The sequence below is a fragment of the Apiospora kogelbergensis genome (genome assembly GCF_038363985.1).
Source record: "Apiospora kogelbergensis strain CBS 113332 chromosome Unknown utg000001l_segment0_segment0, whole genome shotgun sequence".
Lineage (NCBI taxonomy): Eukaryota > Fungi > Ascomycota > Sordariomycetes > Amphisphaeriales > Apiosporaceae > Apiospora > Apiospora kogelbergensis.
Genome location: NW_027117418.1, coordinates 7223084 through 7250866, shown reverse-complemented (window position 1 = coordinate 7250866; position 27783 = coordinate 7223084). Strand labels below are relative to the sequence as shown.

General features: G+C 53.1%; 9 protein-coding genes across 9 annotated transcripts; 5 read left to right on the top strand and 4 right to left on the bottom strand.

The window, feature by feature from the left end:
* Positions 1 to 1062: 1062 nt before the first annotated feature.
* PG998_002340 (C6 zink-finger PRO1A) lies at positions 1063 to 3293 on the top strand (the record flags this gene model as incomplete). The annotated part of the gene is made up of 5 exons (XM_066869158.1): positions 1063 to 1663; positions 1715 to 1801; positions 1867 to 2462; positions 2551 to 2701; positions 2734 to 3293. The coding sequence occupies 5 exons, from the start codon at positions 1063 to 1065 to the stop codon at positions 3291 to 3293; spliced, it is 1995 nt and encodes a 664-aa protein (XP_066737573.1).
* Positions 3294 to 4418: 1125 nt separating this feature from the next.
* Positions 4419 to 8443, bottom strand: PG998_002339 (uncharacterized protein; the record flags this gene model as incomplete). The annotated part of the gene is made up of 6 exons (XM_066869157.1): positions 4419 to 5704; positions 6388 to 6611; positions 6968 to 7572; positions 7909 to 8160; positions 8244 to 8319; positions 8367 to 8443. 6 exons carry the CDS (start codon positions 8441 to 8443, stop codon positions 4419 to 4421), a joined length of 2520 nt encoding a protein of 839 aa, XP_066737572.1.
* Positions 8444 to 9068: 625 nt separating this feature from the next.
* On the bottom strand, positions 9069 to 10053 carry PG998_002338 (uncharacterized protein; the record flags this gene model as incomplete). The annotated part of the gene is made up of 2 exons (XM_066869156.1): positions 9069 to 9482; positions 9541 to 10053. The coding sequence occupies 2 exons, from the start codon at positions 10051 to 10053 to the stop codon at positions 9069 to 9071; spliced, it is 927 nt and encodes a 308-aa protein (XP_066737571.1).
* A 2743-nt stretch (positions 10054 to 12796) lies between these two features.
* PG998_002337 (myb-like DNA-binding domain-containing protein) lies at positions 12797 to 15846 on the top strand (the record flags this gene model as incomplete). Its single annotated transcript, XM_066869155.1, has 2 exons — positions 12797 to 14944; positions 15004 to 15846. The coding sequence occupies 2 exons, from the start codon at positions 12797 to 12799 to the stop codon at positions 15844 to 15846; spliced, it is 2991 nt and encodes a 996-aa protein (XP_066737570.1).
* A 2383-nt stretch (positions 15847 to 18229) lies between these two features.
* PG998_002336 (Zinc-binding dehydrogenase) lies at positions 18230 to 19494 on the top strand (the record flags this gene model as incomplete). Its single annotated transcript, XM_066869154.1, has 3 exons — positions 18230 to 18492; positions 18544 to 18758; positions 18830 to 19494. The coding sequence occupies 3 exons, from the start codon at positions 18230 to 18232 to the stop codon at positions 19492 to 19494; spliced, it is 1143 nt and encodes a 380-aa protein (XP_066737569.1).
* A 790-nt stretch (positions 19495 to 20284) lies between these two features.
* On the top strand, positions 20285 to 21154 carry PG998_002335 (uncharacterized protein; the record flags this gene model as incomplete). Its single annotated transcript, XM_066869153.1, has 2 exons — positions 20285 to 20322; positions 20431 to 21154. 2 exons carry the CDS (start codon positions 20285 to 20287, stop codon positions 21152 to 21154), a joined length of 762 nt encoding a protein of 253 aa, XP_066737568.1.
* A 706-nt stretch (positions 21155 to 21860) lies between these two features.
* PG998_002334 (pumilio-family RNA binding repeat domain-containing protein) lies at positions 21861 to 24074 on the top strand (the record flags this gene model as incomplete). Its single annotated transcript, XM_066869152.1, has 1 exon — positions 21861 to 24074. One exon carries the CDS (start codon positions 21861 to 21863, stop codon positions 24072 to 24074), a length of 2214 nt encoding a protein of 737 aa, XP_066737567.1.
* Positions 24075 to 25284: 1210 nt separating this feature from the next.
* PG998_002333 (uncharacterized protein) lies at positions 25285 to 26393 on the bottom strand (the record flags this gene model as incomplete). The annotated part of the gene is made up of 3 exons (XM_066869151.1): positions 25285 to 25425; positions 25809 to 25886; positions 26259 to 26393. 3 exons carry the CDS (start codon positions 26391 to 26393, stop codon positions 25285 to 25287), a joined length of 354 nt encoding a protein of 117 aa, XP_066737566.1.
* Positions 26394 to 26468: 75 nt separating this feature from the next.
* On the bottom strand, positions 26469 to 27107 carry PG998_002332 (TPR domain-containing protein; the record flags this gene model as incomplete). Its single annotated transcript, XM_066869150.1, has 2 exons — positions 26469 to 26628; positions 26692 to 27107. 2 exons carry the CDS (start codon positions 27105 to 27107, stop codon positions 26469 to 26471), a joined length of 576 nt encoding a protein of 191 aa, XP_066737565.1.
* Between the last annotated feature and the right edge of the window lie 676 nt (positions 27108 to 27783).

Below are 27783 nucleotides of genomic sequence, written 5' to 3'. Positions count from 1 at the left end.
GCACAGCAAAGTGGTCGAACACGATGGGGTGCGCGAACGAGAGACAGAGAGGGACCAACCAGGGTGAGGGAGAGAGGAGACCAGAGGAACGACATCCCGTTCTCCTACATCCGCCCCCGTCGCCCACTCTACCATACATACTGTCCTGCCCTGCCCTCACACAGACAACATGCCAATATGTAACTAACAGCCTGCCAGTACGTCCGTCCATCGCAGACAGACAGGCAGGCCTTTTTTTCCCGCCCCATCAAAATACTTTCGGCCTACGGCACGTTGGAGCCATGATAGTAGTGCCATCCTCCGTCCAGCCCTCGTCCTCCACCTCCACTTCCTCTTGTCTAAAGCATCATCATACCTTGCTTTAGCCTGCCACCTCTCTGCCATATGTACTAGGGCCCAGTCGACCAGTCCCAGTAGGACCTAGGGGACGACTCGGGGTGGAGAAGTCGCTTCCATCATCTCTTAAGCATTTTCTTGTCCTCGCCCAAACGAAGCAACCCTGCTCCCTCGAACACACCCTTGTCGCCAGTAGATGGGGCAGAGATGTGCATCTCCCGTCGATATCTCTACTGTTTCCGCTAGCGGACCCATGGTATCAGACATTCATACATCCATCCATCGCCCGAGAATAAGACCCTCTTCCCATCAGCACTACTACCCTGATCTTGAACCCCTCTGCTCGTCCGAACCATTTCTGTATCCGTTCACATCGCCGCTACAGCGAGTCACTGAGCTGTTGTCTAGAGCACCCTCCTTTTCCTTGCTTCTGTCGTGTCTGGCGGCGGAACCGGGCAGCGCTACGACTTGTTGTTCGATTTGGATCATCGGCCCCCCATAAGTTGATCAGCTCCAGCCATCCCCACCCTTTCCTGCATGACCTCTCGTCTAGTGGACCTATGACCTTGGCTAGGGATATCCGATCTTCACTTCATAACGCCACGCTTCCTCGAGGAGCTCCTCCGGTTCTTTGCTTCACTTCCTTCCTCATTCACCGCGAGGACCTATACTTCTGCTTACGACACGGGTCGAGGGTGACCTGTCGTCGTCTACATACCAAGAGCCATGGACTGTTCGTCGATACCTATGGTGCGGAACGCATCAGGCCTGTCGTGGACAGACAGTCAGAGTTCAACTTCGGAAGACAGCTCTTCCATGCTATACCAATCATCATCCCTCTGGTCGACGACAACGGCCACGGCAGCGCGAATAGACACGGGACAGCTGTCACCAATTAGCACGGAGCTGGACATGCCTTTGGTCGACACGACACCTTGTGGCCTGCCCAACATGGTTCATTCAGCAACGTCGTCTTGTACGAATGATTCCTGGGGCACAGGCTACAGCGAGGGGCCGGAACAAGGCGATGCCGGGGACGACGTGCATTGGGAACAGGATTCTGACGATGTACTGACGGTCCCCAAGATGGAACCTGTCGAGGACGACGAGTTCCACATGGACGAAGTGAAGGAAGCACCACGCACACCACGTCCCTCTTCGAGCACGGGAGCGGCAGTGATCAAAGCCAAGAGGCCCAGAGGCCGGCCAAGAAAGCACCCGTTGACACCACAGGTGTCGGCCAATAAAATCGCCAAAGGCAGGTCGAAAACCGGCTGCATAACCTGCCGGAAGAGGAAGAAGAAGTGTGACGAGGCAAAGCCCAGATGTAAGCATGTAAAAACATCTCGTTGACTGTGTGCCGGCTAACTCCCTAAAGGTATGAACTGCGAGAAGAACGCCGTCGTGTGTGAGGGCTATAACGAGAAGACGATTTGGAAGAGTGGAAGAGAGAAGGCCGAAGAAGGTGCGTCCATCCCCTGCCACTCGGCCAGAGCAATTCCCTCCACGATACTAACACCCGCAATACAGAGCGTCGCAGGAGCCTCCCTCTCATCACTCTGCAGCCAATCTTTAAGGGAGTGGAGACACCCGAAGACATGATCTTTCTCCATCACTATATCAACCACCTCAGTGGCGTCCTGACTGTCGAGAGTCAACACAAGAATGCTTTCAAGGATATGCTGCTCCAGATGGCCGTTGAACACCGCGGTCTGATGCACTCCATCTTGTCCCTGGCCAGCGAGCATATCGACTATGAGACGCCGTACGGGGCCAAGATCCTCGAGTCGAATGGCCGGGTCACCAAGGCCAGTCTCCAGGCGAGGTCCGAGTTCCACCACAACCAGGCCATGCACACATTCTACGAGGATATCGGCCGAGAGCAGAGCAGAAAGGCCGAGGACGGGACAGTGAACCTGTCAGTTCGGTACGGCCAGATGCTGTGCCTGCTGCTCAAGTCCATCGCCAACGGTAGCCACAACGGCGAGCATCGGCTGCATCTTCAGGCCTACAAGAACCTCATCCAAGACTCGCCTCCCGACGACTCGGGCTTCCTCATTTTCATCACCGAGTTCTTTCAATTCTACGTGTTCGCCGACGAGCTGATGCGCTACCCTCAGGTCCAGGTACCCCCGCCTGGCTCTTGAGACGTGGGAGCCGTGGATGACGATTCAACCCGCGCGACTGATTGGCGTTTCCGATGGTCTTTTCAAGTATCTCACTCAGATCACGACGATCCGGAACACGATCCGGACCAACATCCTGGCTAGGATCGACCCCGTGGTCGATTACACGTCGCTCTACCGCGCGGCCGAAATCGACGCGGCCATTCGGGACTGGACTCCACATTGGCCCCCTGGCGACAGTCGCGAACGCGTGGGACTGCTGTACAAGCAGATGATGTGGGTCTACCTGTTCAGGACCATCTACCCCCGTCTTCGTCGTCGCCGCCGCCCGTCGTGGTTGGCCAGTCATTCGGCGCCATCACCTGCTCGGGACACTCGCCGCCTCTGTCTCCCACGTCGCCTGTCCACGCACATGCACGCCACGAAGCATCCAATCCCGCCAAGGTGTCCAACTCGAACCAGGCATCGTCGTCGCACCGAGCCGATTCACCACAGCCAATTCGATACCCGCCTCACCACGACAGTCGTATCACTGTCGCAGTAGACGAGTCACTGGCCATTCTGGAGTCTTTCAAGCCCAGTGATCCCGTCCAGACCCTTCTGTTGATACCTTGCCTTGTCATTGGCTGCGCCAGCTTCGCACCCTCCCAGCGATCAAAGGTCCAGGACGCCGTGCGGGCTGTCCGGGGCTACACGGGACTGCGCAACTGCGACCTGCTCCTGGAGGTGCTGGCAACGGTCTGGCAACTCATGGACCAGGGCGAGTGGACTCAGGTCTGGGATTGGCAAGGTGTCGCCCAAACCATGGGCCTTGACTTTGCCTGCGCTTAAAAGCGTGTCACCCCATTCACACAAACTTATCTCCCAACCCCGCATTTCCCGTACATGCATTTGATTCTCGACACCACTCGCATATACTCGACTTACACCATTGTTTATTTTCTTATACCCCGCTCGTTTCATGTACTTTCCTACTTCAGCGTCTTTTGGCGCGTCAGACTTCTTGCATTACTATACGGTGGCAATATGTGCTTTTGAGCGATTGGCAGGCAATTGTGGGCTCATCATCTGCTTTGGATGGTGAGCTTCAGTGATACCCTTTCAGCATGTGGTAACGCGGCGACGATTGTATGAAACGAAAGCAGTCATCCGCGGGCACGGGGGGCGAACGAGAAGGAGGGCTGTTTCTTACATGGTGATGATATATGGTCCCGGACAGGCGGCGTTTTATTTTGTTATAGGTCGGTTTGGCGGCGGGGATCGGGAAGGGAGACCGGGATGCACGGAACCAGTCGGCTCTTTTGCCTCTTTGCTATTTCTTCGGCGTGCCCACGGGATGGATGGGTCGGTCGGTTCAGGGCAGGAATTTTCGCACATTATGGATTGCATGCATCATCGCGTCTTCGGCTTTTCTCGGCGTTAGATTATAGGCACTGCCGTAGAGTATCTACGGTCGGGCGGGGCGGCCATTTTCCTTTTATCTATTTTTTTTTTCATCATGGTCTTTGCATTTGCATCATCATTATCAATACATCGTTGGCTTACTGCTTGCTCTACCGTTCCTATTGATGTTACTCCGAAGCGAGAATGTCTCCGTTCCGTGCCCTTATGGTCGGATTTCTCTTCCATTTGTGCCATATGAAGTTGCCCTCCTGAGAAATGTATGATTTCAGTCGTTCACAACATTATTCAGATATCATAGCCAAGATGATCGTTGCTATACACAGCCACAGGAATGAAGCTACTGAGGAAGCGTCCTTGTCCATTCAACTGCTATTAACTATGTGAAACATACTTTGCGCTCCTATCCAGAGAATCACGGAAGTGTTCATCCACGCCAACCAATCCCAACAGACTCCTAATCCCAACTCTCCATCGATTGGGGGGGGCCTTACCACCATTTGTAGCGATAATATCCAGTGCTGGTAATCTTTTTATCCCAAGATAATGATTATCCTATGCTGAGACCGTAGTCAGTGCGTCTGCTGTGTCCAGTGCCACTTCGAGCCCAGGGTGTCGCAGGCGATGCCACGCGGCTTGGTAAAAGGTAAAGGGGTCATCGTCACTAGAAACGGAGGAGGCATCACTATCAACCAATTCAAAAGAAGGTCGAGCGCGCGGGGCGCCTACCGCAGCGGCATCATCGTTCTGTCTGTAATGGCTACCGTCGTTCCGGGGGATTGGCGGCAATGCTCTGGTCGGTTTTCTCGGTCTGACGTCGGTGAGATCGTGGTCGCCCCATCTTGCGCCTGGGTCGTGTAGCCAATCGTCCGAGGCACTGCTTAGCACGCAGGGAGCGCCACCTGCGCAATTTCGAGCTTCATGTCTTTGCGGAATCGGAGGGGGAAGGGGAACGCCGGCCTCGCTGTGGGCCAGTACTGATGCTGGCTTGCTGAGGTGGCTGTGCTGAGCACTCACGAAGCTGGTGCTACTCGATGTGGCTTCGTTGTCACTCGGGTCAGCAACAACAACAGCAGAAGCAGCAGGTTGGCCAGAGTCGAGACTATCAGGTACTGCTGTCCAAGTTGTGGCCGCTAGTGTTGCTTCTGCCCCTTCTCCTTTTGTGGATGAGGTGTTTCCTCCTGTCATCATAGAAACATCGTCGACATCGGCGTCGCCGTTGCCATTGTCGTCTTCCACAGCTGTTTTTCCTTCTTCTTCTTCTTTCAGCTGGTCCTGCTGCCGACATTGTGTTGGCTCTGACTCTGCTTGTTTCGGCTCCAACTCCGAGTCCGGCTTTGTTTCTGGCTCCGGATCCGGCTCTGGCTCTGGCCCCAGCTTCGCTGTGTTCTTCGTCCTTCCTGGAGACTTGGGCTGCCGCTGGGAGGTGTATTTAGATGGGCCTGGCTCATTGCCAGGCCGATAAGGGCAAGAAGGTTGGTCAGGGGAAGCAGAAGGAGAGGAAACCCTAGCAATGATGGGAAAGGGCAAGCAGAGGCAGGCCGCCAATGCCATATCGAAGACCGAAGGGGGCTTCGGGGGCGGTGGCTCGCGCCGGCGCGGAGGAGGCTTTGGTCTTGGCTGGTCCGGCTGGTACGCTTCTAGAAAGTTGTCTTGAGCGCGCCTACGGGCCTCTTCGACGGCTTCTTTGCGGTTGGCTTGACGAGTTCGCCGCTGGGATGATCCGGAGGGGTTCTGTGATGATGCGGCTTGGGATGCCTCACCTCCTTCCCTGCCGTGGGTAGACATGCTTCCTTTCTCGTTGTTCGTGCGAGACTTGGCACTGGCTGACTGTTTGTGGGCTGTTATGTGTGCTTTTGTAGTGGTACGTGTACTCGTCCCTTCTTTTCTCCTGTCTTGTTGATGTTTTAGAAGGCTGAGAGGTAGTTCTTTGTAGAAACAGAGAAGCCGGGGTTTCCTGAAACTCCTTTCGAGGCAGCGAGTCGTCTTTGGGAAGCCGTTCGGGAGTCCTGACAATTATGGTAGAAGCAGCGCAATACACCTACCCCCAGGCATCTACATAGACTGGACGACTGCTATCTGATAATAGTACCCAATTCTGAGGCTACATTAGGAGCTATCTGTGTCAGCTTCTGGATAGCCAAGCAAAAGCCGCCCAGTTGCTACTAGACTGAACATAACATCAGCACACATTTCCACCTTGCCAACTAGTCCATCTGCTTGCTCGTCAGGATCCCGCAACTACTCCAAAACAGCGAAAGAGCACCCAGAATCAGCGACATGGGAACCGAAGCATTCTGCAAGTCCTGGGGGAAGGTCTCCATCCAGTACGCGAAGAGGATCAGGGGCCCCAGGACCATAAGACAATGATAAAACGACACATAAGCAAACGAGACATCGTGTACTGTACTAAGCCCCCATATGTCCACGGTCATGTCGTGCTGGAACGAGCTAACGCGCTCGGGGATGCGTTCGAGCTGGTCCATACCCCCTGGCGGCTAAAAACAATTATGAGGTAACATACAGTTGCAGCCTATATCGCAGGAGTTGAACATGACATCGAACATGTGCTGTGAAATGGGCGGGTTCTTGGCCTCTTGCCCTTTTGGTTTATACTTGTATTCGTCATGTGTGGGGAGGTCGCAGTGATCGCGGACCATGCGTGCGATGGTCAGCCGGTGAAACTTCGAGAATAAAAGTCCGTTAGCAAAGTTGTTAGTATAGATTCGGTCTGTAGCTTGAAGGTACCTTGACAACTTCGCAGTAGTGTCTACGATAACAAAGTCTCAACGCTTTGAAAAAATGATAGTCAGTCGTCCATTCGTCAACCGGTATTTCTGCCGGTTCCATCGTTCTCTTTTGCCCTTGGATTCCCAGAAACATCCAGGTGCGTCTGGGATTCGCTTGGTGGGCCGGCGCCGCCTGGCGATACGGGTTTTGCAGTGCATTCGCTGGCGGTGTTGGTATGGGTTGAGCCGAGTTTTGAGGATGAGTAGTTTGTGCTGGAGATGCTGGAGATGAAACAGATGTTGTGACTTGTGAGCCTGTGGAGGGGGGTGCGTGTCCCTGGTCTGATAAGGAAACTGTCTTATTCCAAACAGTACCACGCCAGAATTGAACAGCACTGCCCATCATCATCCGATTGGTATGTTGCCGACTGGCCTGATTGCCCATCAGCAGTGCTTTCGGGCTCGTCGTTGCAGCTTGGATCGTCTTCGATGAGAACTCGTCTCGAAGGTTCGGAAGATACCGATGCGACATCTTTTATCTCACTGCTGTTGCCCGGTGTGATGTCCGGATCATTATTCATATCGTCGCCTCGGCCTTTGTTTGTATCATTGCGTCCGTTATTGGATTGGCGTCCTGCCTTGATGGATTCCTCCCTTTCATCTTTGACCTTCTCGAGTAGCTTCACGATAGACACATGCCTCTTTCCTGTTGCGCAGACCAGCGGCATTACGCCATAATTGTCAAGGTTTCTATCACCAGCGCCTTGTTCAATCAACAGCACAATCGTGTCAAGACGACCATACCGTGAGGCGTGATGTAATGGCGTTTGGCCCTCTTTATATTGGGCCGTGATTGCAGCACCATGCTGTAAAAGTATAGAGACGATTACAACACAGCCGTATTTGGAAGCTTCGTGTAGTGGTGTCCGATCTTCATCGTCCCTGATGTTGACATCGGCACGCAGCTCGGATATAAGCATCTTAGCAGTCGTTATGTCACCGCGTATTGTTGCCATATGCAGGGCCGTTTGCCCAGAAGTGCCGCTGACATCGACACCGGACTCACTTCGCAAGACCCGGGCAAGTATATGAAAGTACCGCAGGTCCATGTAAACGGCCATCAAGCTGTAACTTCTTTCCTCTAAGCGGCAAATTTGAAAAAAAAATCCCCTCGAGCGCTAGGAATTCTTCTCCAGGATCGCCAAATGTGGAATACATGGGAGGAACGAGCTGCAGACTGCGTTATTTAACGAACATGCCGTGTGCCATGAATACGCAACAGTTGAACTTACAAATTTCCCTTAATGTGGTCTTACTTCGTAGAACACTTTCACTTTAAACTCGTGCTTGTCCCAGACTTTGGCAAAACTTGATCGATAATGCCTAAGATCAGACTTGCTGTAGCCCAGTGCATCCAATAGCCCGTCGTCCACTTGAAGGCCCATTGCTTTGCATACCGCCTTTACAAGCGTGGTGTTTCCTTTCTGAGGTGTACCAAAGAACATGACAGTAGCAGTGGATCGGATTATTGGTCTAGTGATATCTGAGGCACTGGCCATGACCAAAGCCTGCAGCCTTTAGTTCTTGTCCGGATTATAAAAATAGAATATGACAGTGTCGTGCCCCCAAGTTAGAACCCGGGCCAACAGACCAGTTCTTGGGAGAGGCTATCCAGTTCGGCCCATGTTTCTTGAGCATGGCCTCCCAGACCGTGCACGAATATAATGCTTGTGGTACGTTAGCGTTGCGCGTGTTGGAGAACCAGATTACATACTCGACCGTTGTATCAGCTTCGCGTTCTGGCTGATACAGTACTGTGAAGCCTGTCGAGTTGTCCTCACTGTCTGCCATTGCCAGCCATGAAATTCCAATGGCGCAAAGCACGCCCTGCTCCAATCAATATGTCGCCTACACAAGGCAATCTCGACTTTACGAGCCGAGATTTGGAGAGTGCGATTCTTGTCTGTCCACCGAGTTGAGGTTGTATCCAAGCATTCTGCCCAAAGTAGAAGCTGCATCGCACGTTTCAGCCAGGTGCGTTAGACGTCCCGCCCACTTTGCTGTTGATGTGCTTTGGGATCAGCTCATGACATCTGACGGCCGAACCCGTCCACCCGTGATCAGCTTAGGGATCTCCTCAATCAGGCAAAGCAGTGAGAGGCAAGGTGCAAGATCACATCGATTGGATACGAGTTGACTGATGAGTGCACGGTGCTCGATGCAGACCATATCATTCCAGGCTGATAGAGCAGAAGAAGATAATTTTGCAGCCAAAGCAGGTCATCCGGCTGAGGTATCCATGTTCAAGAAGGGGCGTTATCTACATCGCAGCAAGTGGCGCCGCATGTTTTGCTGGGTTTCTGAAGAAAAAGAGGCTATGTACAATTCATAAAAGTCACTCCTAATGGTCGGCTTTTCGTTCTTGGGTCCCCAAAGCTTCGGCCAGTGCTTAGGCACGGCCTCCAAAGCGCTGGCTCTAGAAACCGCCGAACTGCTTGTTGCCGCCGAAGGGGTTTCCTCCGAACGTGTTGCCAGCACCCTGCTGGTTACCACCGAACGTGTTGCCAGCACCCTGCTGGTTACCACCGAATGTGTTGCCAGCACCAGCCTGGTTACCACCTCCAAATGTGTTACCGGCGCCAGCTTGGTTTCCGCCAGCAGCGGCGCCGCCAGCGCCAGCCTGGTTGCCTCCGGCGGCAGCCCCGCCACCGGACGCCGACACTTTGCTCTTGATGAAGGTAAGAGCCTGCGAGCCGTACTTGGTGACGTACTGGTTGTGGGTGTTGCTGTCGTTGCCGTTGCAGCAGAAAGGATCAGCGGCATCGCAGTAGGACTGGATGAGCTTGGTGTCATAGGGAGCGCACTGGAAACCAGTGGGGCGGGCGGCGAACTATAATCGTGTTAGTCAAAGGCAAAGTTCTGGAAAGGGGTTCTGTGAAAAGACTTACGCCACCAGCCTTGCAAGTGCCCACGTTGTAGGGAAGGCCGTTCTGGTTGTGGGGGTCGCCCATGAAGATGGCGGCCTTGACGGCGGCGAGGGCAGTGCCGGTCAGGGTGGTGCCGGAGCCGCCGCAGAGGGCGTTGTCCATGATCTGACCTCCCTGGGAGTAGCCGACCATGACGATCTGGGTGTTGGGGCAGCGCTGGTTCAGGCTGTTGACGGCCGAGATGACGGCCGTGGTGCCCTGCTGCGCTGAGGCGTCGTACTGGACGCCGCCGCACGAGGCCTGCCCTCCGCAGGCCGGGTAGTCAATGGCCTGGGTCTGGGTGCCGGGGAATGCGCTCTGGACCTGCTGGACCAGGCCACCGGCGGTGCCGAAGCCCTTGGGCGCCGTGGTCTCGCGGGCGCCGAAGACGAAGATGTTGGGGCAGTTGGCGCTCTGGCGGGTCTCGAGCTGCTCGATGGGCGAGGCACTGGCCAGGCCGGCGGCGAGGATGGGGAGAACAGCGACGGTCTTCATGGTGATGGATAAGATGGATTTGCGGAGGAATTTGTTGTCGTAGTGGTTGGAAAATAAGAAAAGACGATGAGTTAAAACGAGCGACCGGGCGCGGAAAGAGTTCAAAGTATGTGATGAGAAATGAAGGGATCTTGTCGAAGAATGAATGTACTACACAGCAGCGTTTCGTCTTGGCAGTCAGAGCGATCTCCAAGACGGCCGGGAAAGCAGCTCTTATTATACATACTTTCTTCCCCCCTTCTTCCCCTTCCCAGTTGACGCCCGTCTGGGATGTAGGTCGAGGGGGAGTGCCATCTACCAAATTGGGCCTCACTCTACACGGGGTTGTTTCGTGATCCCAGTTAGCTGCCACTGTTGGTGGGACAAACATATTGATATGAGCCGACGGGCAGCGGGCAAGTCTAACCCCCTGCCCCACTTCCCACTCCAGTCGTGGGTCCTCGCCGCCGTTGAGAACGACGAAACCCTGCGTCGATGCTGGCCAAGCGCTGGCAATGTCGTCGGATGAGGGGGGGATGGTGCTGAAGATGGTGCTGGTCCTGTTGTTCATCGATCCTCAGCTAATCTCTTTGCCCGCATGTGGCAGACGAGCACCATTCACCATTGGTAGAAAGCCCGGGTGGCACGAAAGTATGGGGGTCTTCATCTATGTACTGTCGACTGTGACACCCGAGCGCTGGAGCGGGCACTATATTCGAGACCCGGGTCTCTGGCGAGGGTGGATCGCTAGTTCCGAGTGCCGCAATCCCTCTAAACGGCATAGGGCAATGGTGCCGGTAGATCTGCGAGCTGGTTCAATCACATCCTGAATTCTGTGGGTTACGGGTGAGATCAAATCTTGATTCCATGCCATGTTTCTAATATCATCATGGTAAACTCGACTTCTCTTTTCGAGGGCATCCTACCGCAGCAAAGTACATCGTGACTCGCTCCGACCCATCACTTGAGGCCATGCAAGTCAGCTAAGTCAGGGCTCCAACTCCAACCCCATCAAGCTTGACAGGGCCCCTTGGTGTCTCAGGAAGCCCGCCGACCGTTGCAACGGAACCTTGAACGGCGCATGCTGTGTCGTCGTCCAACTTGCCAAGCTGTGGCTCGGCCCATGCCATCGTAAGACCAACGACAAAGGCGTGTGCTGAGCATTGCATTGAGCTGCAGCCGCCCGTTGTTTATATAAACCCCAATTCAGCCTGCATGCTCCTACCCGTCGAGCTTGCCTCCGACCTGGAGCTTATAGTTGTTTGCATGGAGTTGTCACGTCACACAACACGCAATTCAAATATTTCGATGAGCACTCCATGCTTGGGCACGCATTCATATTCACTAGACGCGAGAGCGAGAACATTACTGGTAGTGGTAAAATCCAAGCGTTGCTAAGGACTTCGCATTTCGCATGTTTCGTCACCATCCACCTAGCGCCAGGCTGCATTTAAATATCCAAGCACACGTCTCCGTTGCCTATCAGAGGAAGGGTCGGTAGCTCACTTTGCATATGTGAAGCTTCACCATGTGGCAAAAAGTAACTATTCTTCAACGGTAGCGTATCGTATCATCCCGTTCTGTAGGCAATGTGGCTTCGGGAGAATGTGCCACCTTAGGCGAATAGCGCTCACGATGCCTTGGTTTGTGCCGAGCCATCTTCAAATTGGATGCAGAACGGAACAAACAAAAAGCAAAGAGGGGAGGGATCGCGGCACGACGGAGGTGGCCCCGTCAGCAACTTCATGCAGTAGATAAATATTGCATTAGTAGAGCCTGGGGGGACGGGCTTCATTTCACATATGCAGCAGCGCAGTGTGATAGCAAGTAGCAAGGTACTACTGCGTGGACTAGTAATGGATTGGACAACCAGTCTAAGATCTCAGGAACCTGTGTAGAGAGGCCTTTCAGTAGAGGAGATTGCTCTCCCTCCCCATACCTGACAGAGGTGAGAGGCTTCAAAAATCGCTGGCAGCCCTGCAGAGAGCTGAACCAGACTAATCTTAGCCTCATTCCTCATTGAACTTCTTCCTCCCTCGACACATCCATGCTCGATCCTTGAACGAGGCGTCCCTACAAACGGGGAATACAAAGCGGCGCTACGGCTTGCAAAACTGCAAGCAGCAACAACAATCAACAACCCCAAACAACACCAATCTCGGATGCGCACAGCTGGACGGAAGTGATACGTTATTTTGTTGATTTCTGGTCACATTTCTGGGCAAGTCCCCCAAATGCGATTGTTCATATGCCCAGGAATTGATTGGCAGCAATCTTCTTTGCACTTTTACTAACACCGAACCACGAAAGCAGACCCCGGTACCGTTGGAGGACCAGAAAGCCTGACAACTGAAATCAGCCAGCGACCAACTAGGTAGCCAACTCAAGCTTGGCCCCACATAAACTTTTTGCTTTTTTTATCACTTCCTTTCTCAATTTTTGCAGCAGGCAGGTCCGCCTCGAACTACCCTGTAGCAGTAGCCAATTCTCCACTAGATTGGCGTGTGCCTACCGCCGGCCGCCCAACCGCGTGAGTTGATCGCGTTTTCTCCATCACGACCTCCCCACTACATTTCAATTGGGTGCGCAAAGCCAGAAGCAGCTCTAGCAGGCATTGCTTAGCCAACCCAGTCAGATCCAGACGACCAAAATCGCAGCTGCCGACCTCTCAGGGAAAGAAAAAAAACCCTTACTGACTACTGGTGTGCGCCCGTGGCAGCACCGTGCAATGTTTAATTGAGCAATGGGAGCGCAACAGAGTCAGATGGTGAACGACGACGACGACTTATCAAGTAAAAGAGATCAATCCCCATTTTCATTTGCCGACGACCGTTCCTATCGCGACGAGAATAACGAAACCCTCGAGATCGACTCGTCCCAGCCAGAACAGCCCGTCTTCTCTAGCCAGATACCAGCATCTGCGCGGCGCGACCGTGAGCTCGGCAAGATGAATTCTTCGAAGTCCAAGAAGCGTCGCTCCCGCCGATCTCCCGAGGCCAGCCAAGAAATCCCTCCCCCCTCCTCCCAAGACTTTGAACCGCCATTCGTTAAGCACGGATCGAACGGAATCGAAGAGGAAGAGGACGATGAAGACACGGTCGCTCAGATCAAAGGCGACCCTAGTGTCGAGGACGAGCCCGGTCCGGTCATAGAAGACGAAGAATTCGGCGCCGAGATACTGGAAAAGGCCAAGCGTGAACGACGTCAACGTAAGGAGTTGAAGAAGGCACGCAAGGCAGAGAAAATGCGTCGCTCTCAACTCAAGGCAGATCCTGATGCCATCGACGAGGCCACCGGTTCACAAGACACATCCCAAGTCAATGGTGCGTCTCCAGAAATGCCCAGAGCCAATGGCTTTGTTGCAGTCAACCATCAAGTGCCGGCCACCTCAGGAGCAGTGGAGGCATCCAAACCTTCTAAGAGGCGCAAGCGTCTGCCTGCCGCTAGCCCGGTTGCCGAAGAGCCCACCCAGGACAACGAGAACGGAGTTTCCAGCAACCCAATCCTTCTCACGAGCAGTGCCAATGACTCGACTGTCCCTATATCATCACCCCTGAAACGCAAAGGCCGTAGCTCGTCCGACAAGAAGCAACGCAAGAAGCAAAAGCAGCAGATGGAGAACGTTGAGGAGGAAGACGAAGGTGCGGCAGAGCTGTCAACTCCATTCGCCGATGCTGCTCAGGATATCTACGCACAGCGGCAAAGCGAAGTACAGTCTTCCCCCAGCGCCGCTCGCCTCCAGCGTCGCTCACAATCAAGAGCCAACTCAGCCGAGGCCGAACAGTCTGATGACAATATAGCAGAGCGCATGCAGCCTGATCAGGTTTCTGAGAACGCCGAAGAAGAGGTTGCACCGCAGACCATGGACGTCGATGAGGACAACGACGCGGAGCTGCCTGCCAACAACCATGATGACGAGCCGAATGCAGTGGACGATGCGGTTGACATCGAAACCGAGGACCACCTCGGCTCCGATGACTTGGGCGTGGCAGAGCCAATGGAGATCGACCACGATCCTTCTGAAAACGGCTTGAAAGGGGATGCCGCGCCCACGCCAACCTCAAAGAAGACCGCATCGGGCTCATCCAATGGCTCCGCGTTGCGCAAATATGGTCATCAATCTAGCACCGGACGCAAGCGTCATGCAAAGGCTCCATTCAGCGAAGCTGGGCGTGGCGAGGAAAGCAACCGCCAAGCATTCGAGGAACTGCCCTCCGCCTCTCCTACTGTCAATGCTGCCAAGCGCCGCCGTATACAAGAAGATGATGATGCCGCTTCAGGCCCTTCAAGTGTCACCAAGGCTAAAAGTAACAAAAAACGCGGGGGATCACAGGCACCTAGGAAGGTGCAGGATCCTCGCAAGGGAGAGGAAGTCACTGGAGTCTTCAGTGAATTTGAGCTTCGCAATATCGACAGGGCTCTAAAACAATGGCAGGAAGACCATGATCTTACGGACTTCAAACGCAATGAACTCGTTCACAAGAATCCGCAATCTGCTGAGGCAAGGGAAGCCTACTGTGGTGAGATGTGGGACGCCATACAAGCGGTTGTGCCAGGGCGCAAACGCCAAAAGATTATTAGTCAGTGCCGGCGCAAGTATCACAACTTCTCCGCCCGCGGTGCCTGGACGCCCGAGCAGCACGAAGAGCTTGTTGAGCTTTACAACCAGCATGGGCCCAAGTACCGCATGATCGCCGACACAATTGGCCGGTTTGCTGAAGACGTTCGCGACCGCATCCGTAACTATGTGGTTTGTGGTGATTCGCAGAAAACTGCTACATGGGATGCGCAAGAAGAGCTCAAACTCGCCAATATCATTCAAAGGGCGCTTGACGAAATCCGCACCAGCAAAAGTCTTACAATGCCAGAGCATTCAAGCAAAAAGGCGGAGGATCTCATCGACTGGCAGGGTGTAAGCGAGCAAATGGATCGAACCCGCAGCCGTTTGCAATGCCTGACGAAATGGAAAAGATCAAGGCGGCCATGGACCGCCGAGAGGATGGCGACGTGGACCTCAATGAATCAATGGCGCAACTCATTCAAAACGCCCGGGAGGAGGCGATGAGAATTCCTGCCCATGATCTCTCCAAAATCGCCAAACGAATTAAGGATACAAAAGCCACCATGCATAACCGGATTCCCTGGTCCAGGGTGCATGCCGAGGGCGTCGGAGCGAAGTACTCGCGGCCAGCTCTGATGGTGGCATGGTGTCGCTTGCGTTTGTTGGTGCCCGACTGGGAGGACACCGACCCCAGTGACATTGCAACAGCAGTACGAACAAAGTACCGAGTGGAGAAAGACTTGCAGCTGCCTACCGACATAAACATGGATCAGGAGTACTTGGGGCTGGAGTACATGATTGGCATGCTCCTCAGTAGCAAGAGCAGAGCCCAGAGTCGGCGGAAATCAAGGTCAGCTCACCTCGCCCGGAAGGGTAGCAGTATCCAAAACGGTGATGGCCAAGAGCAGGCCGCAGACGACAACGCTTCGGAGGCGGAGGCTCAGGCTTCAGATGATGACATCGGGGTTGGCCCGTCATCCACTGCCAGGATTCCCAACGATCGCGAGATCGAGGAGTCCGAGTTGGAGGAAGAGGCTCCTCCCGCCGACAGCAGTAAGAAGGCCACCAAAGCCAAGGGCAAGGGCAAGGAGAAGGCTTCCAAAGCAGCCCCCAGTCCGCCCACCAAGACATCCAAGGGCAGAGCTAAGGGCAAGGGCAAAGCCCCGCTCAGCGCGAGCATGGTAGAAGATGAGGAGCAGAGCAGCGACACGGATGCTGAAGATGTTGAAGACATTCCTGCTCGTCGTGTGTGAGTTGGCGACGATATCTCTGCTCGTCTTGAGCAAATGAACAGCGGGGCACCATCGGCGACAGTGCCACCATGAACGACAGCAGGCTCCCGGCGCTAGCTGTAGGAATGGAGGGACGGGTGCTTGCAGCGATTTTATGTTTTTCATTTCACTTCCTTTTATTGCGATTCTCAGTGAGTTCTGGGGCGTTGATAATATCTGTCGAAAAAGGGTGAAGAGAGCGTTAGACCGGGAACATGGGAAATGCACTGTTCATGTTCCTCAGGATGACCGTTTGTGCAAGACGATTGGCATTTCTTTCATCGGTTTATAGCTTATATACAGGATTCATAGGGTTCAGAAGACCGTTGAGTGTACAAGTAGTCTAGGCAATCATTGAATAGGCGGTATTGAAATAAGAGATCCTCATTGTCCGTTGTCATTCTGTCGTCTTGCCTTCATCTACTGTACAATTAAAGTAAGCCCGAAACTGTGCATTCACGACGACACTCATTTTGGCGGATAGTGGTAGCACTACTACTGGTAACAGGCATAGCTGGTAAAAGAGGTGCCCATCATCATTATAGCCAGACGACGGGGCCTTCAGCTGCTATGATAATCTCAGGTACATACGGTGGCACCTAAGGATAAAGACGATGTGTTGGGCAGCGTGTGCTCAACACCTCGGACCCCTATTCCATGATTCAAGCATCAAGGAAAGGAGGTCGGTCCGCGCATATCAACGAGTGAAAGATGACTATGTTAGTACTGGTGTTAAATATATCACAAGTCCACACGATGCTAGCGCTAGACAACGAGACAGACAGCTACTGCTTGCACTAGCTCAAGTGTCAAGACAGACACGATAGCGTCGTGGGGAACTCAGCATTCATAATCAACAGGCTTACAAATGCATTGACCGAGGTGGAAGACGATCCTGCCCCACCAGGTGCCTCGGCTGTCGTGGAGGCGGTCGGGGTCGGGTGTCGCTTCACTCTTTTCCCTTCGAGAGGGAGAACAGAACAGGAGCAGACGCCGAAAACGTTGAACAGGCAAGCCAGCGAGACCTAGAATGGTGGCTGGATGGATGCACAGCCGGATGGAGCTCTCGGGAAATTTCTTAGAGCCAGCAGGCCAGTCGCCAGTTGCCCGCCTCCGCCAGGTAACCCCCCTCCATTACAGATGCATGCTGCTACAGTGGCATTGCATATGCACATCGTGCGTCCGCCTCGGAAGAAACCAAGCGGTGGAATACCTGCCTTTGTACAGACGACCGTCTATCAAGCGGATTAAGGTGCTTATTCTGGCATTCAAGATTCCTGTCAAAGAGCTGAGGGCGGCCGAACGCGCAAGCCGACAAGCGACATATCCGCTAAAGAGAGCTTAGGTCGACAGCGCAGAGAACAGAGAACCCAGCAGAAAAAAAGGCCCCGGGAAGTTTCTACGCAAACTCGTAGACTCGGTCTCCGCCTACTCAATCCGGCGTACACCTCCGTCCCCATTGGCCAATTGACCGCCTGCAAGAGTCAGGGGCTCAGAGACTTTTTCTGTTTCGCATCGGCATCTCTTGGGGATCGGTAGGGAAAGCGGAACAGGGTGCGGGATTATGTAGGTTGCCTGGGCCGGATTGCGCTTCCCTCTTCTGGAATGCCGTCCGTCGTCGACATGGCAATGGAGGGGGAAGTCGTATGCAGAGAGTGGATGACGCCATCTGGTGCTGTGTGTATACATACTACATGCTACATACTACATACTACACGGAAGACGGTGAGACAACGAGGGTGGTGCACGCAATAGGCAACAGACCTGCAGTCACAATGTAGTGGCATGCACTTCCAAAGATAGCACACAGAAGACAGGCTGGCTACCTGAAACCACGAGACCATTGGTGCACTTCGGCATTGATGCGTCCCTCCTTCTAGAAGCTCCTTCCTAGCAAGTGGGTGGATTCCGCCACTGTTTTTGGGATCCTCCGGCCGGCGTTCCCGCCAAAAGCTTCGACCTGCCGCCTCCGTACGTGTATGTGCAGCTAAGTCGCCGGCGCCAGCAACCAGCCAGCGCTCAATGGCTGGCTAGGAATGGCACAAGAGGGAAATGTGGATGTGACGTCGGACTGATGGGGGGGATGTGGATGGACACCAGCCCATATTTTTGGTTCTGCTTCAGGGACCTGCTACTCCCAGGGTCGTAAGTACTATGTATGCGATCATCAGACGACACGTATAGACGTGGCCGAAAAGGCAAAAGAGTTGATTCAAATAGAACCTCGATACCCCTCCTCTCCTCCCGTCCCTTCCTGCCTGTTGTTTTGAACTTTCTTATTCCTCATACCTTGATTCTTCTCTTCCTTCCCAAGCCCAAAACACAACACCATCACGAAACCGACTCAATACCAAATCGATACAAGATGGCTGCTCGCGAAATCCAGACCTTCACCCTCGCCGAGAGGCCTACCGGCAACGTCGAGGTCGGCAAGACCTTCAAGCTCCAGAAGGGCCCTGCCCCTACCGCCGACCAGCTCAAGGACGGCGAGATACTCGTCGAGGCTCTGTACCTGTCCCTGGACCCCGCCATGCGCGGCTGGTTGAACGGTATGTTTCTCCCCCATCCTGACCTCGCCCTCTCGGCATCTCTCTTCCAACCCCCGAGATCCCCCGCATATAGGCACATGTAAACTATGTGTGTTATTGGGTTTGCTGCTGACGTAAGATGGAAACACAGACACCCGATCCTACATTCCCCCGTCCAGGTGGGCGAGAAGATGCGCGGCGCTTCCGTCGCCAAGGTGCTGGCCAGCAAGAACGATAGGGTCAAGGAGGGTGGCCTCGTCACCGGCTTCACCGGCTGGACCGAGGTCGCCATCCTCGACGGCAAGTCCTTCGAGGTCGTTGAGCTGCCCAAGGGTGCAGAGGTCACAGATGCCGTTGGTTGCTTGGGTATGCTTTATATTCCTCCCGGAGGTTACAGACACGACGTACTGATCACTGACACCTTTCTCTTTCCACAGGCATGACCGGTCTCACAGCCTACTTCGGTCTCCTCCGCATCGGAAAGCCCGTCAAGGGCGAAACCGTCGTCGTCTCGGGCGCCGCCGGCGCCACCGGTTCCATCGTGGCCCAGATCGCCAAGCTCAAGGGCTGCCGCGTGGTCGGCATCGCCGGCTCGGACGACAAGTGCGCGTGGTTGAAGTCGGACCTCGGCCTGGACGAGGCGCTCAACTACAAGTCGCCGACGTTCAAGGAGGACTTCAAGACGGCGACGCCCGACTTCGTCAACGTCTTCTTCGACAACGTGGGCGGCGAGATCCTCGACATGGTGCTGCTCCGCGCCGCGTTCCGCGCCCGCTTCGTCATGTGCGGCGCCATCTCGGGCTACAACAACCCCAACAAGGAGGCCGCCGTCGGCATCAAGAACCTGGCCAACGTGACGGCCCAGCGCATCCACATGGAGGGCTTCATCGTCTTCGACTTCGCGGCCGACTACGCCGAGGGCCGCAAGGAGCTCGGCCAGTGGCTCGCCGACGGCTCGCTCAAGCGCAAGGCCACCATCGTCAAGGGCGGCCTCCAGGAGGCCGAGCGCGCCTTCAGCCACCTCTTCGAAGGCAAGAACACCGGCAAGCTGCTGGTCGAGGTCAAGCCTTACGAGGCCAACGTAGGTGCTTCCCGGTTGTAAATGTTTCGGCAGGCGAGCGAGCGAGCAAAGATCTCAAAGCGGTATATATAGAGTGTGTGCTGACTGTTGTGGTGTGGTTGTAGTAAGTGGTTTCCTTTTCCCTGAGAGAGAAAAACAACGATGAATGATGGCGCTTTCCGGGCTTGAAATGAAAGCCAGCGCAGCTTGAAGATGGCTGGCACGAACGACATGGGAGGTTTCTTTGCGGATTTCTCGATCATATTGCATTGTATGGTAGTTCAGGGCTCTTTTGCTTCTTTTTGCATATCACATTACAGGAATGAAATTACGACATCCAGAATCGAGCTTTTGCTTGCACGTGTGACTGTGACTTTTGTATTCAAGACTTCTATCCATTAGTCTCGTAGTAGCCGTCGAAGTTGTGGGAAACATCTCCAGTATGCGGGATAGATATCACATTTGTTACTGCCTGTCAAGCTCTCTTCCGTATAGTGTTACTTTATCCAAGAATTGATGACATAAATGAGGGTGGGCAGAAGAAAGAACAGAACCCCTCGTGAGACTTAATGGACGCCCCACTCAAAAGTTGACCCGCGACGCGCTCAACACCTCGAGCTCTTACAGACGCGTCAAGCTCCAATTCCACCATATTCTTGTGATCATTTCGCCACGGACAGGAACGCGTCTTGGACTGGCAACATTTTGGGTCTTGATGTTATAATGTTTTTTTAATACCACTTTGCTCTGTATCTATACTAGACAATCAGTTATGTGCGCACCATAATTCGCGTAACCTCTGATTTCTAATACCAGTCGTCCTTTTCACAGAATGGACCGCGACGCACCCAACGGTCGGGTAGCCAGCAGGTACGTTTCACTTTCAACCAGACGCAAGCGATTTGAGGGCGATGGCGAGGGGCGCGACTGAGGACCTCGTGGTCAAGAACATACCAGGCTAACATGAAGTCACTTTAGGCCTCAGCTACGCACATATGGCAAGCGCACGACGCCAAGAGACGACAGCGAGCCCCCAGCCAAGAAACAGAAAACCAGCGATGTCGCAAGACCAACGACAACTAGCACGCCGTTCAAGGTCCCTGCAGAAAATCCCGCGCCAGCGTTTGTGAACAGCGTCAAGGCGAAACAGTCCGAATTGCCGGCGCAGCGGTCTATTGAGCCACCGAAGAGAGGCACCATTATGAGTTACTTCAAAGTCACATCTCCGTCTTCTGGGTCCACGACGCCGTGCGAAGTCTCATCCGACATCCTGTGTCCTCCCTCCACACCACCATCCTCGCCGCCTCCGGCCCGAAAGAAGCGGCGGAGGCTGACTACGAAGCCTTCCTACCAAAGAACGCCCGACACCGAGGACGATAGTGAGAGGGACGTATCAGGATCAGCAACAGAAAATGAACCCAGTGAAAGGTCGAGGACTGTGGTTCTCAGCGAAGCCGGCGCCCCGAAACTTAACCAACAAGACAAGAGCAAAGAGTCACGGGCGAATAAAAATACACGGAAGCCCAAGCCCGCCACCGTGCAGACGACGCTGGTCTTGTCCCTAAACGAAACGGGGTTCGTCGAGTGCCAGGAGTGTAATATGCTATACAACTCGCTGCACGAGAAGGATGTCAAACTGCATGCGCGACGGCATGCTGCTGTTTTGCGCAAGGCGAAAATGGGAATGCCGGAGAAGCACTAGAGAATGGAGTAGGATATATGCATTCGGGCATTGGATGGCGTTATGATTGGGAATGAATGGATGATACCATAGAGTCAGCACGCATGAAATCTTGAATTTATTGCATTAGGTCAAAAGCATGCAGCCATTTCTGATTACCGTATAATATATGTTTTTGGCGGTAACTTCACCTATCAAATTTTGTTATGAGGATAGTTGTTCTGGGAGTCACTACGTATACTCTCTTCCGCCCAATGTCTCGTTTGTCTCTTTAAAGATGAACGGGGCCCAGTAGCTGCAGCTAACAGCCTGGGAATACAGACATGGACGTTGGCACTGCCAAGCAGTTAGTGTTTAGTGTTGGCGAGGTTCTTGCCCATCAACCACCTACCACCACTACTGCATGGCTTCTTGGTGTTTTTCTTTTGTTTTATTGTATTTTTTTTTTTTTTTTTTTTTTTTTTTTTTTTTTTTACAGATCCAGTGGCGCAAGGCAAGACATAATTGCATCATATTCGTTTTCCCACCTCGAGACGGCGAGTATTGTTGGTGGTCAATAGGAACTTAGGTTGGTTCAGGGCGCTGGCGGGGCTTAGTTAGTAGCGATAAGCGATAAGATAAGACTGTCGAAAAAAGTTCTGGGACATGGGAATAGCGTCGTCAATCGCTACCAATTAGCTGCGTCTCTCATCCACTTCCTGGTCAATTACACCCAAACCCAGCCAAAATGCCGAAGCCACGCTCAAAGCGCCAAGCCATCCGAGAGGAGCGGAAATCGAAGCGTCAAGAGAGGGACGACGAGAATGCCGAAGCCGAAGAACGCCAGGCTGCCAAGCGCCAAAGAATAGACGAAGCAGGCAACGCCAATGCCGAGTTCCAAGAATCCGGAGAGAATGGCGCCGGGCAAGGATTCGAGCAGGGCGGCCATGAGCAGCCTGAGAAGGAATTCTTTGGCATGCTTACCGACGAAGAGCAGGAATACTTCCGCTCCGTAGACGAAGTGCTCGACGTCGACGAATTCCCATCCCAAGAAGACAGAGACATCTACCTGAACAACGTCTTTATCGAGGCACAGGGCAAGGAACTGAAGCTGGCCTGCAGCCAGTCGTGTTCGCGCCTGCTGGAGCGCTTGATTCTCATGTCCAACACGCGCCAGAAGAAGAAGCTCTTTGAGCAATTCGCGACCCATTTCCTCAACCTCTTGCAGCACAGATTCGCCAGCCACTGCTGCGAGACGCTTTTCCTACAATCCGCGCCCATAGTCACGCGCGAACTCACCGGCGAACGGGACGATGCGCCTATAGAAACCGAAGACCAGCCATTGCCTTTGATGGAGGAGCTGTTCCTTCTCAGCCTAGACGAACTTGAGGGCCACTTCAGCTACCTTTTGACGGATCGATTCGCCTCCCACAGCATACGGGTCCTGCTGATGATCTTATCTGGCCGACCTTTGGAGGAGTCTTCAACAAAGACCCTTATTCATAGCAGACGGAAAGAGAAGATATCGGTGCCGTGGATGTCGAGTAACACGGTTGACGACAAAGACAGCACCAACGCGCAAGCTCGACCTGTCCCATCTGTCTTTACGTTAGCGGCGAAGAAGATTATCAACGATTCTACGGCCGGTATGAATGAGACAGCGTTGCGAGTTCTCGCGACACACCCTACAGGCAACCCGGTCCTTCAATTGTTACTGGAGCTCGATATTGCCCTCAACCCCAAAAGCGACAAAGAAGGTGGCGAGATGACACTCCTCTGGCGACTTCTTCCCGGTGCGCCGAATTCCCTGAAGGAAGAGAAGTCACCAGCCAATGACTTCGTAAACGCCATGCTTTACGATCCGGTCGGATCTCGTCTTTTGGAGACCCTAGTCACCCACTGCCCCGGAAAGGTCTTCAAGGCCATGTGGAAGACTAACCTGGGACCCCGTATCCAAAGTCTTGTTCGCAACGATATTGCTTCGTACCCTGCGATCCGCATGTTGAACCGTGTCGGCAAGGAGGAGCTCGTCGCTGCTATGGAGAAGATCTTCCCAGAAGTACCCAAGCTCGTCTCCTTGTCCCGGTTCAATGTCCTTAAGACGTTATTCGAGCGTTGCCAGGTTCGCGAGGCTAAGGCCGAGACGGAGTCACTCATGAAGGCTCTTATCAGTGCCTTGGGTCGGGACAAGAAGGAACTTGTCCCGAAGCTCTGCATTCCCACGCCCGATGAGAACGATGGCAAGAAGGGCCAACCGTCCATCTCGAAAGCCCAATCGGTGATTGCCTCCCACGGATGCCACCTTACTACGACGCTACTTTCGATTCCTGGTTTACCGGCAACATCAATACAGAAGTCACTGCACAGCTTACCGCATGAAGTGCTTCTGAGCCTTGCTACGTCGTCTGCGCCAACCGCCCACGTCCTTTTGGCCGCCTTCACCAGCCCTTCGCAGGACAAGGTATTTCACAAGGCGCTCGTGGCGGCGCTGCTACCCCATACCCTGGAGCTTGCGCAGTCGCAGCACGGCAGCAAAGTTCTCAGCTCCATCATCTACATGCCCTCGAAGAGCGAGGGCATCATGTTAGCGTTCCATCTCAAGGAGCAGATCATGACAAGACTGAGCCAGCACGAGGCTGAGCTGCGCGAGACGTTTGAGGGCCGCAAGGTCTGGCGGGCGTGGCAGGGCGACATGTACAAGACGCGGCGGGTGGACTGGATCGCGTGGGCCAAGGAGGTCGACGACCAGTCCGGCCCCGCGGCGGAGCCCATCTGGAAGCGCAAGGCGGTGGCGGAGAAGGAGAAGGCGGCTCCCTCCAAATCGGCTCCCCGGCCGAAGAAGCTGGGCAAGGGCGACGATGCGGATAACCCGAATTCGGTCAACATAGAGGACGGGCGTAGGGAGAGAAAGAAGAAGAGAATGGCGGCGGCAGCTAAGGCTGAGGATACTGAGATGAGCTAGGTAATTGTTGAGCGGTAGTTTATGTCACAAAATAGATATCCGAATGATTCAAATTGGAAAAACATTGAAGCAACGATGTACCCAGTTGTATCATTATATTACTAATTGCAGTAGCTATTGATCAACGCTGTCCTTCTCTGAGAAGGATGATGATGAGGGGGGGACTCCTCGTCAGACGCTCAACTTGTCATCGGCGGTGTTGTCCCCCTTTGACTTTGAGTTTCTCTGGCCAGCTCCCTTGACCGTTCCAGCTCCCTTGGTAGCCCTAGCTCCCCTATCTACTTCCCCAGACTTAGTTGAGGCTCGGGTTCTCATCTTCTTCAGGGGTTTTTCAAATGAGGAGTTGCCATTGAAGGTGTGGGTTTCATCTTCCACTCGCCATATAGTTGGGTGACTTCCCCGTTTGCTATTAGATGGCTAAGGGTATATTACCAGTTCTTCTTCAGCTTGTCGTCATAAGGTGTCATGAACCGGCTCGTGGCAGCTGGGGTGCTGCGAGAGGGTGTGTATCGGATGCAGGACGGACCTCAGTTGCCCAGAGCCACGTAAAATGTACCCTCCGTCTCAGCACGCTCCGACAGTCGCCTTAATAAACGGCACGATAGATGATATGTCCCGATACAGAGGCGCCTGTTAATTAGGGCGCGAAGGTGGGCAATGTCCTGATCCTCCTGATCGCTAAGCGCCTTATGTAAGCGAGCTTTCTCCGCTATATAGAGTGCCACCTCTAGACCCAGGATCCCTTCCTCACCTGGCGAGGTTCTCGCAATCTTTGCCCATGACCGTAAGTATCACGTCGCAGACGCGGCTTGTGGGCTTTGATGGTTCCATCGTGGGTCTTGGTGTAATGCTAACTGATGGTTTGACAGATAACCTGGTCGAATCCCAGGTTTTGATCTGTTCCCAAAGGACTTCTCGCGTTATTCTGAGGGCAACAGAACTACTCGGTAAGCTAGAATACGTATGGTAGATTCAGGAGCATTTACAACTTATCATTAATACGTGAGCATTAGGAAGGGTTGAGAAATGTTGTGTGGCTGCTGTATATAACTATGAAAAGGTGAACTTCGTGTTGATACAAGAGCCGAATATTCCATAGCTAACCGTACCCAGGAGTATCTGCAGTTCTTTACATACCCCAACGGCACGAAGGATGATCCGCCCCAACGCAGAGGCGCCTGGCAATCATTGAACGGCGGTGGGCAATCTCTTAACCCTCCTGATCGCCAAGCCCCCGCAGTCGAGCTTTCTCGGCCATGCATAACGCTAGCTCGAGGTCTGGTAGGCCTTCATCCTCCATCAACTCAGTTAACTCTCTGAGTTTGTCGATAGCCACATGGGTGACGGCTCCCTATAGAATTGGGTCACTTCGTCTCGAAGTACCCTCATCCTTGCTTGGCGCGTTTCAAAGGCGCGATATGACTACCTCCTGATGAGCATGAGCAGGCTCATACAATGTAACACAACTACTCGATAAGCAAGAATACTTACAGTAGATTTAGGAGCATTTTACAGCTAATTACTAAGAATTGAGACTCAAAGAAGATTCATGAATAGTGAGTGACTGCTGCGTATAAAACTATCGCCGGTATGGCATTGCACTTATAATGCGATTAAGAGATACTACCATCAGTAAAGTACGATTGGGAGAATAGAATTGAGAAAAGTGATGGATTGAAGAGGAGGAGTATTGGGCGGAAGGCTCAATCCCTTATCCAGTGCCCATGTACGCACTGAAATACCGGTGGAGATCATGGCTCCGGTGAAAGCTGTCTCTTGAAGGTTCCAAGTTCGAACTTCGTCAAGCAGAATCTGAGATCATCTTTCATTTGCTGCTACGTTCCGTCGTCGAGCGAATTGTACCATCCTTGTGCGTCCCCCTTCAGCAATTGTCGGAAATTGCTGAGAAACAGTTTCTATGCCCAATTGTGGCTGTAAGCTGTGTGCCTCACAACCCAAGTGTCGATAGGTACCATGTCTCGGCCAGTTGAGAGCAGTATCCCTTTGTATTCCGGGCCCAGTACGTGTCTGTGGGGTTCTTTATATGCTCTAACGACACGAAGGATGTTCTGCCCCGATACAGAGGCGCCTGACAATCAGGGCGTGATGGTGGGTAATATTCTGACCCTCCTGATCGCCAAGCGCCTCATGTAATCGAGCTTTCTCTGCTATGCAGAGTGCTACCTCTAGGCCCAGGATCCCTTCTTCCTCCATGACACCAACAAGCTCAGAGAGCTTGGCGATGGTAGCCATCGCCTCCTCGTTGGTAGGCCCAACGAGGACGTGGTGTTGGGTAATCTGAGCTCGCAGGGCTTTCATTCTTGCTCTACGCCCCTCGGATGCACCGTGTATCTCGCTGCTAGGCGAGCAGACGGTGCAGCAGCAAGCAAACTGCTAGTTTGCAAGTCGCTGGCCACGCTCGCCAGCGTTGAGATACACGTTCTCTTGGTGGTAACTAATGGTTACCTCCTCGTTTGGTGCAATGTCTCGTAATGCGTGAAGAGTGATCAAGTGCGTTTCGTAATTGAAGTACACGAACGCGTTGGGGATACAACTAGATAGGAAAATATCAGACGCAACTCATAGTTATTTTGCTCAACATTAGCGGTTTACTCACTCGTGATTGATTGCGGCAATGGTGGGTGATAGGGCACATCCAACACCAGCCCCTTCGAGACTGTTTAGTTGCGCGATAAGCCGGAGCCGAGCCGTCGTCACCGACTCCTGGTTGCGAACACGGTCGTTGATCATTAGCGGTACCATGTCGAACCGCCCGGCGTGGAAGCGAGTGAATAAGCTCTGCGAGGCTGGCGGCAGAGATGCGAAATCTTGATCGATAGTATCAATCAAACCCTCGCGAGTTTCATCGAGGAGTATGGGCGACTCCGACAATATCTTGAGTCCCTTGGAGATTCGGTGAGTTGCAAAGACACCGAGCCCTCGTTCGGGCAATGCGCAGCTTCGGATATGCACATTGTAATTGATGGGTTGAGCCAAATCGGAAGGTCTCAGAGGGACGCCGGAGGGTAACATTCTGGCTGGAGTAATGAGGAAAGGCAAGAAAAGGTGGCTTGCGATCGTGCAATCTTTTGTTAATTCTTGCAAGGATTAGAAAGAGGTTGGTTTAGAAGTTGCGGTGAACGAGGAGGTGTTCAACTGAAAATACACGAGAAGACTTTTCAGAAGTAGGGCAACAATCGGAATGACCTAGGAGATAATTTGCTTATAGCATTCAATGCCTGGCCATTGATTGTGAGTGGGCAAAAGCCCGTTTCACTTATAGGTCACCATTCAGGACACTATAGAGATAAGTATTTTGACTCATCTCATACCCTTATTTATGGTTGCCTCTTAGTATTTGAATCAACTTCAGGGGCATTGCTCAGATGATGTTAGCAGCATTAAATATGCAATTCTTTGCTCACGATACAGATATAGAATACGTGCTATAATAACCATCTTATCTAGCTTCCAGCTACAGGATATGGAATACGCTGATTCAAGGTGATCCAGTGTAAATTATTTATAGTGACTTATGAATTTCATAAGTACACGTGTATGTTTGGTGTATGATTCAGAGGACAAATGTAAGCTTCTTGTGTTCTGACTGTGACTTGCTTAATGTTGTAGCTTTGCAACCAGTGTTTTACGTTATTTGAGCAGAGTGATAAGAATCTAGTTTGAATACCAAATACCACCTGCCACGTCA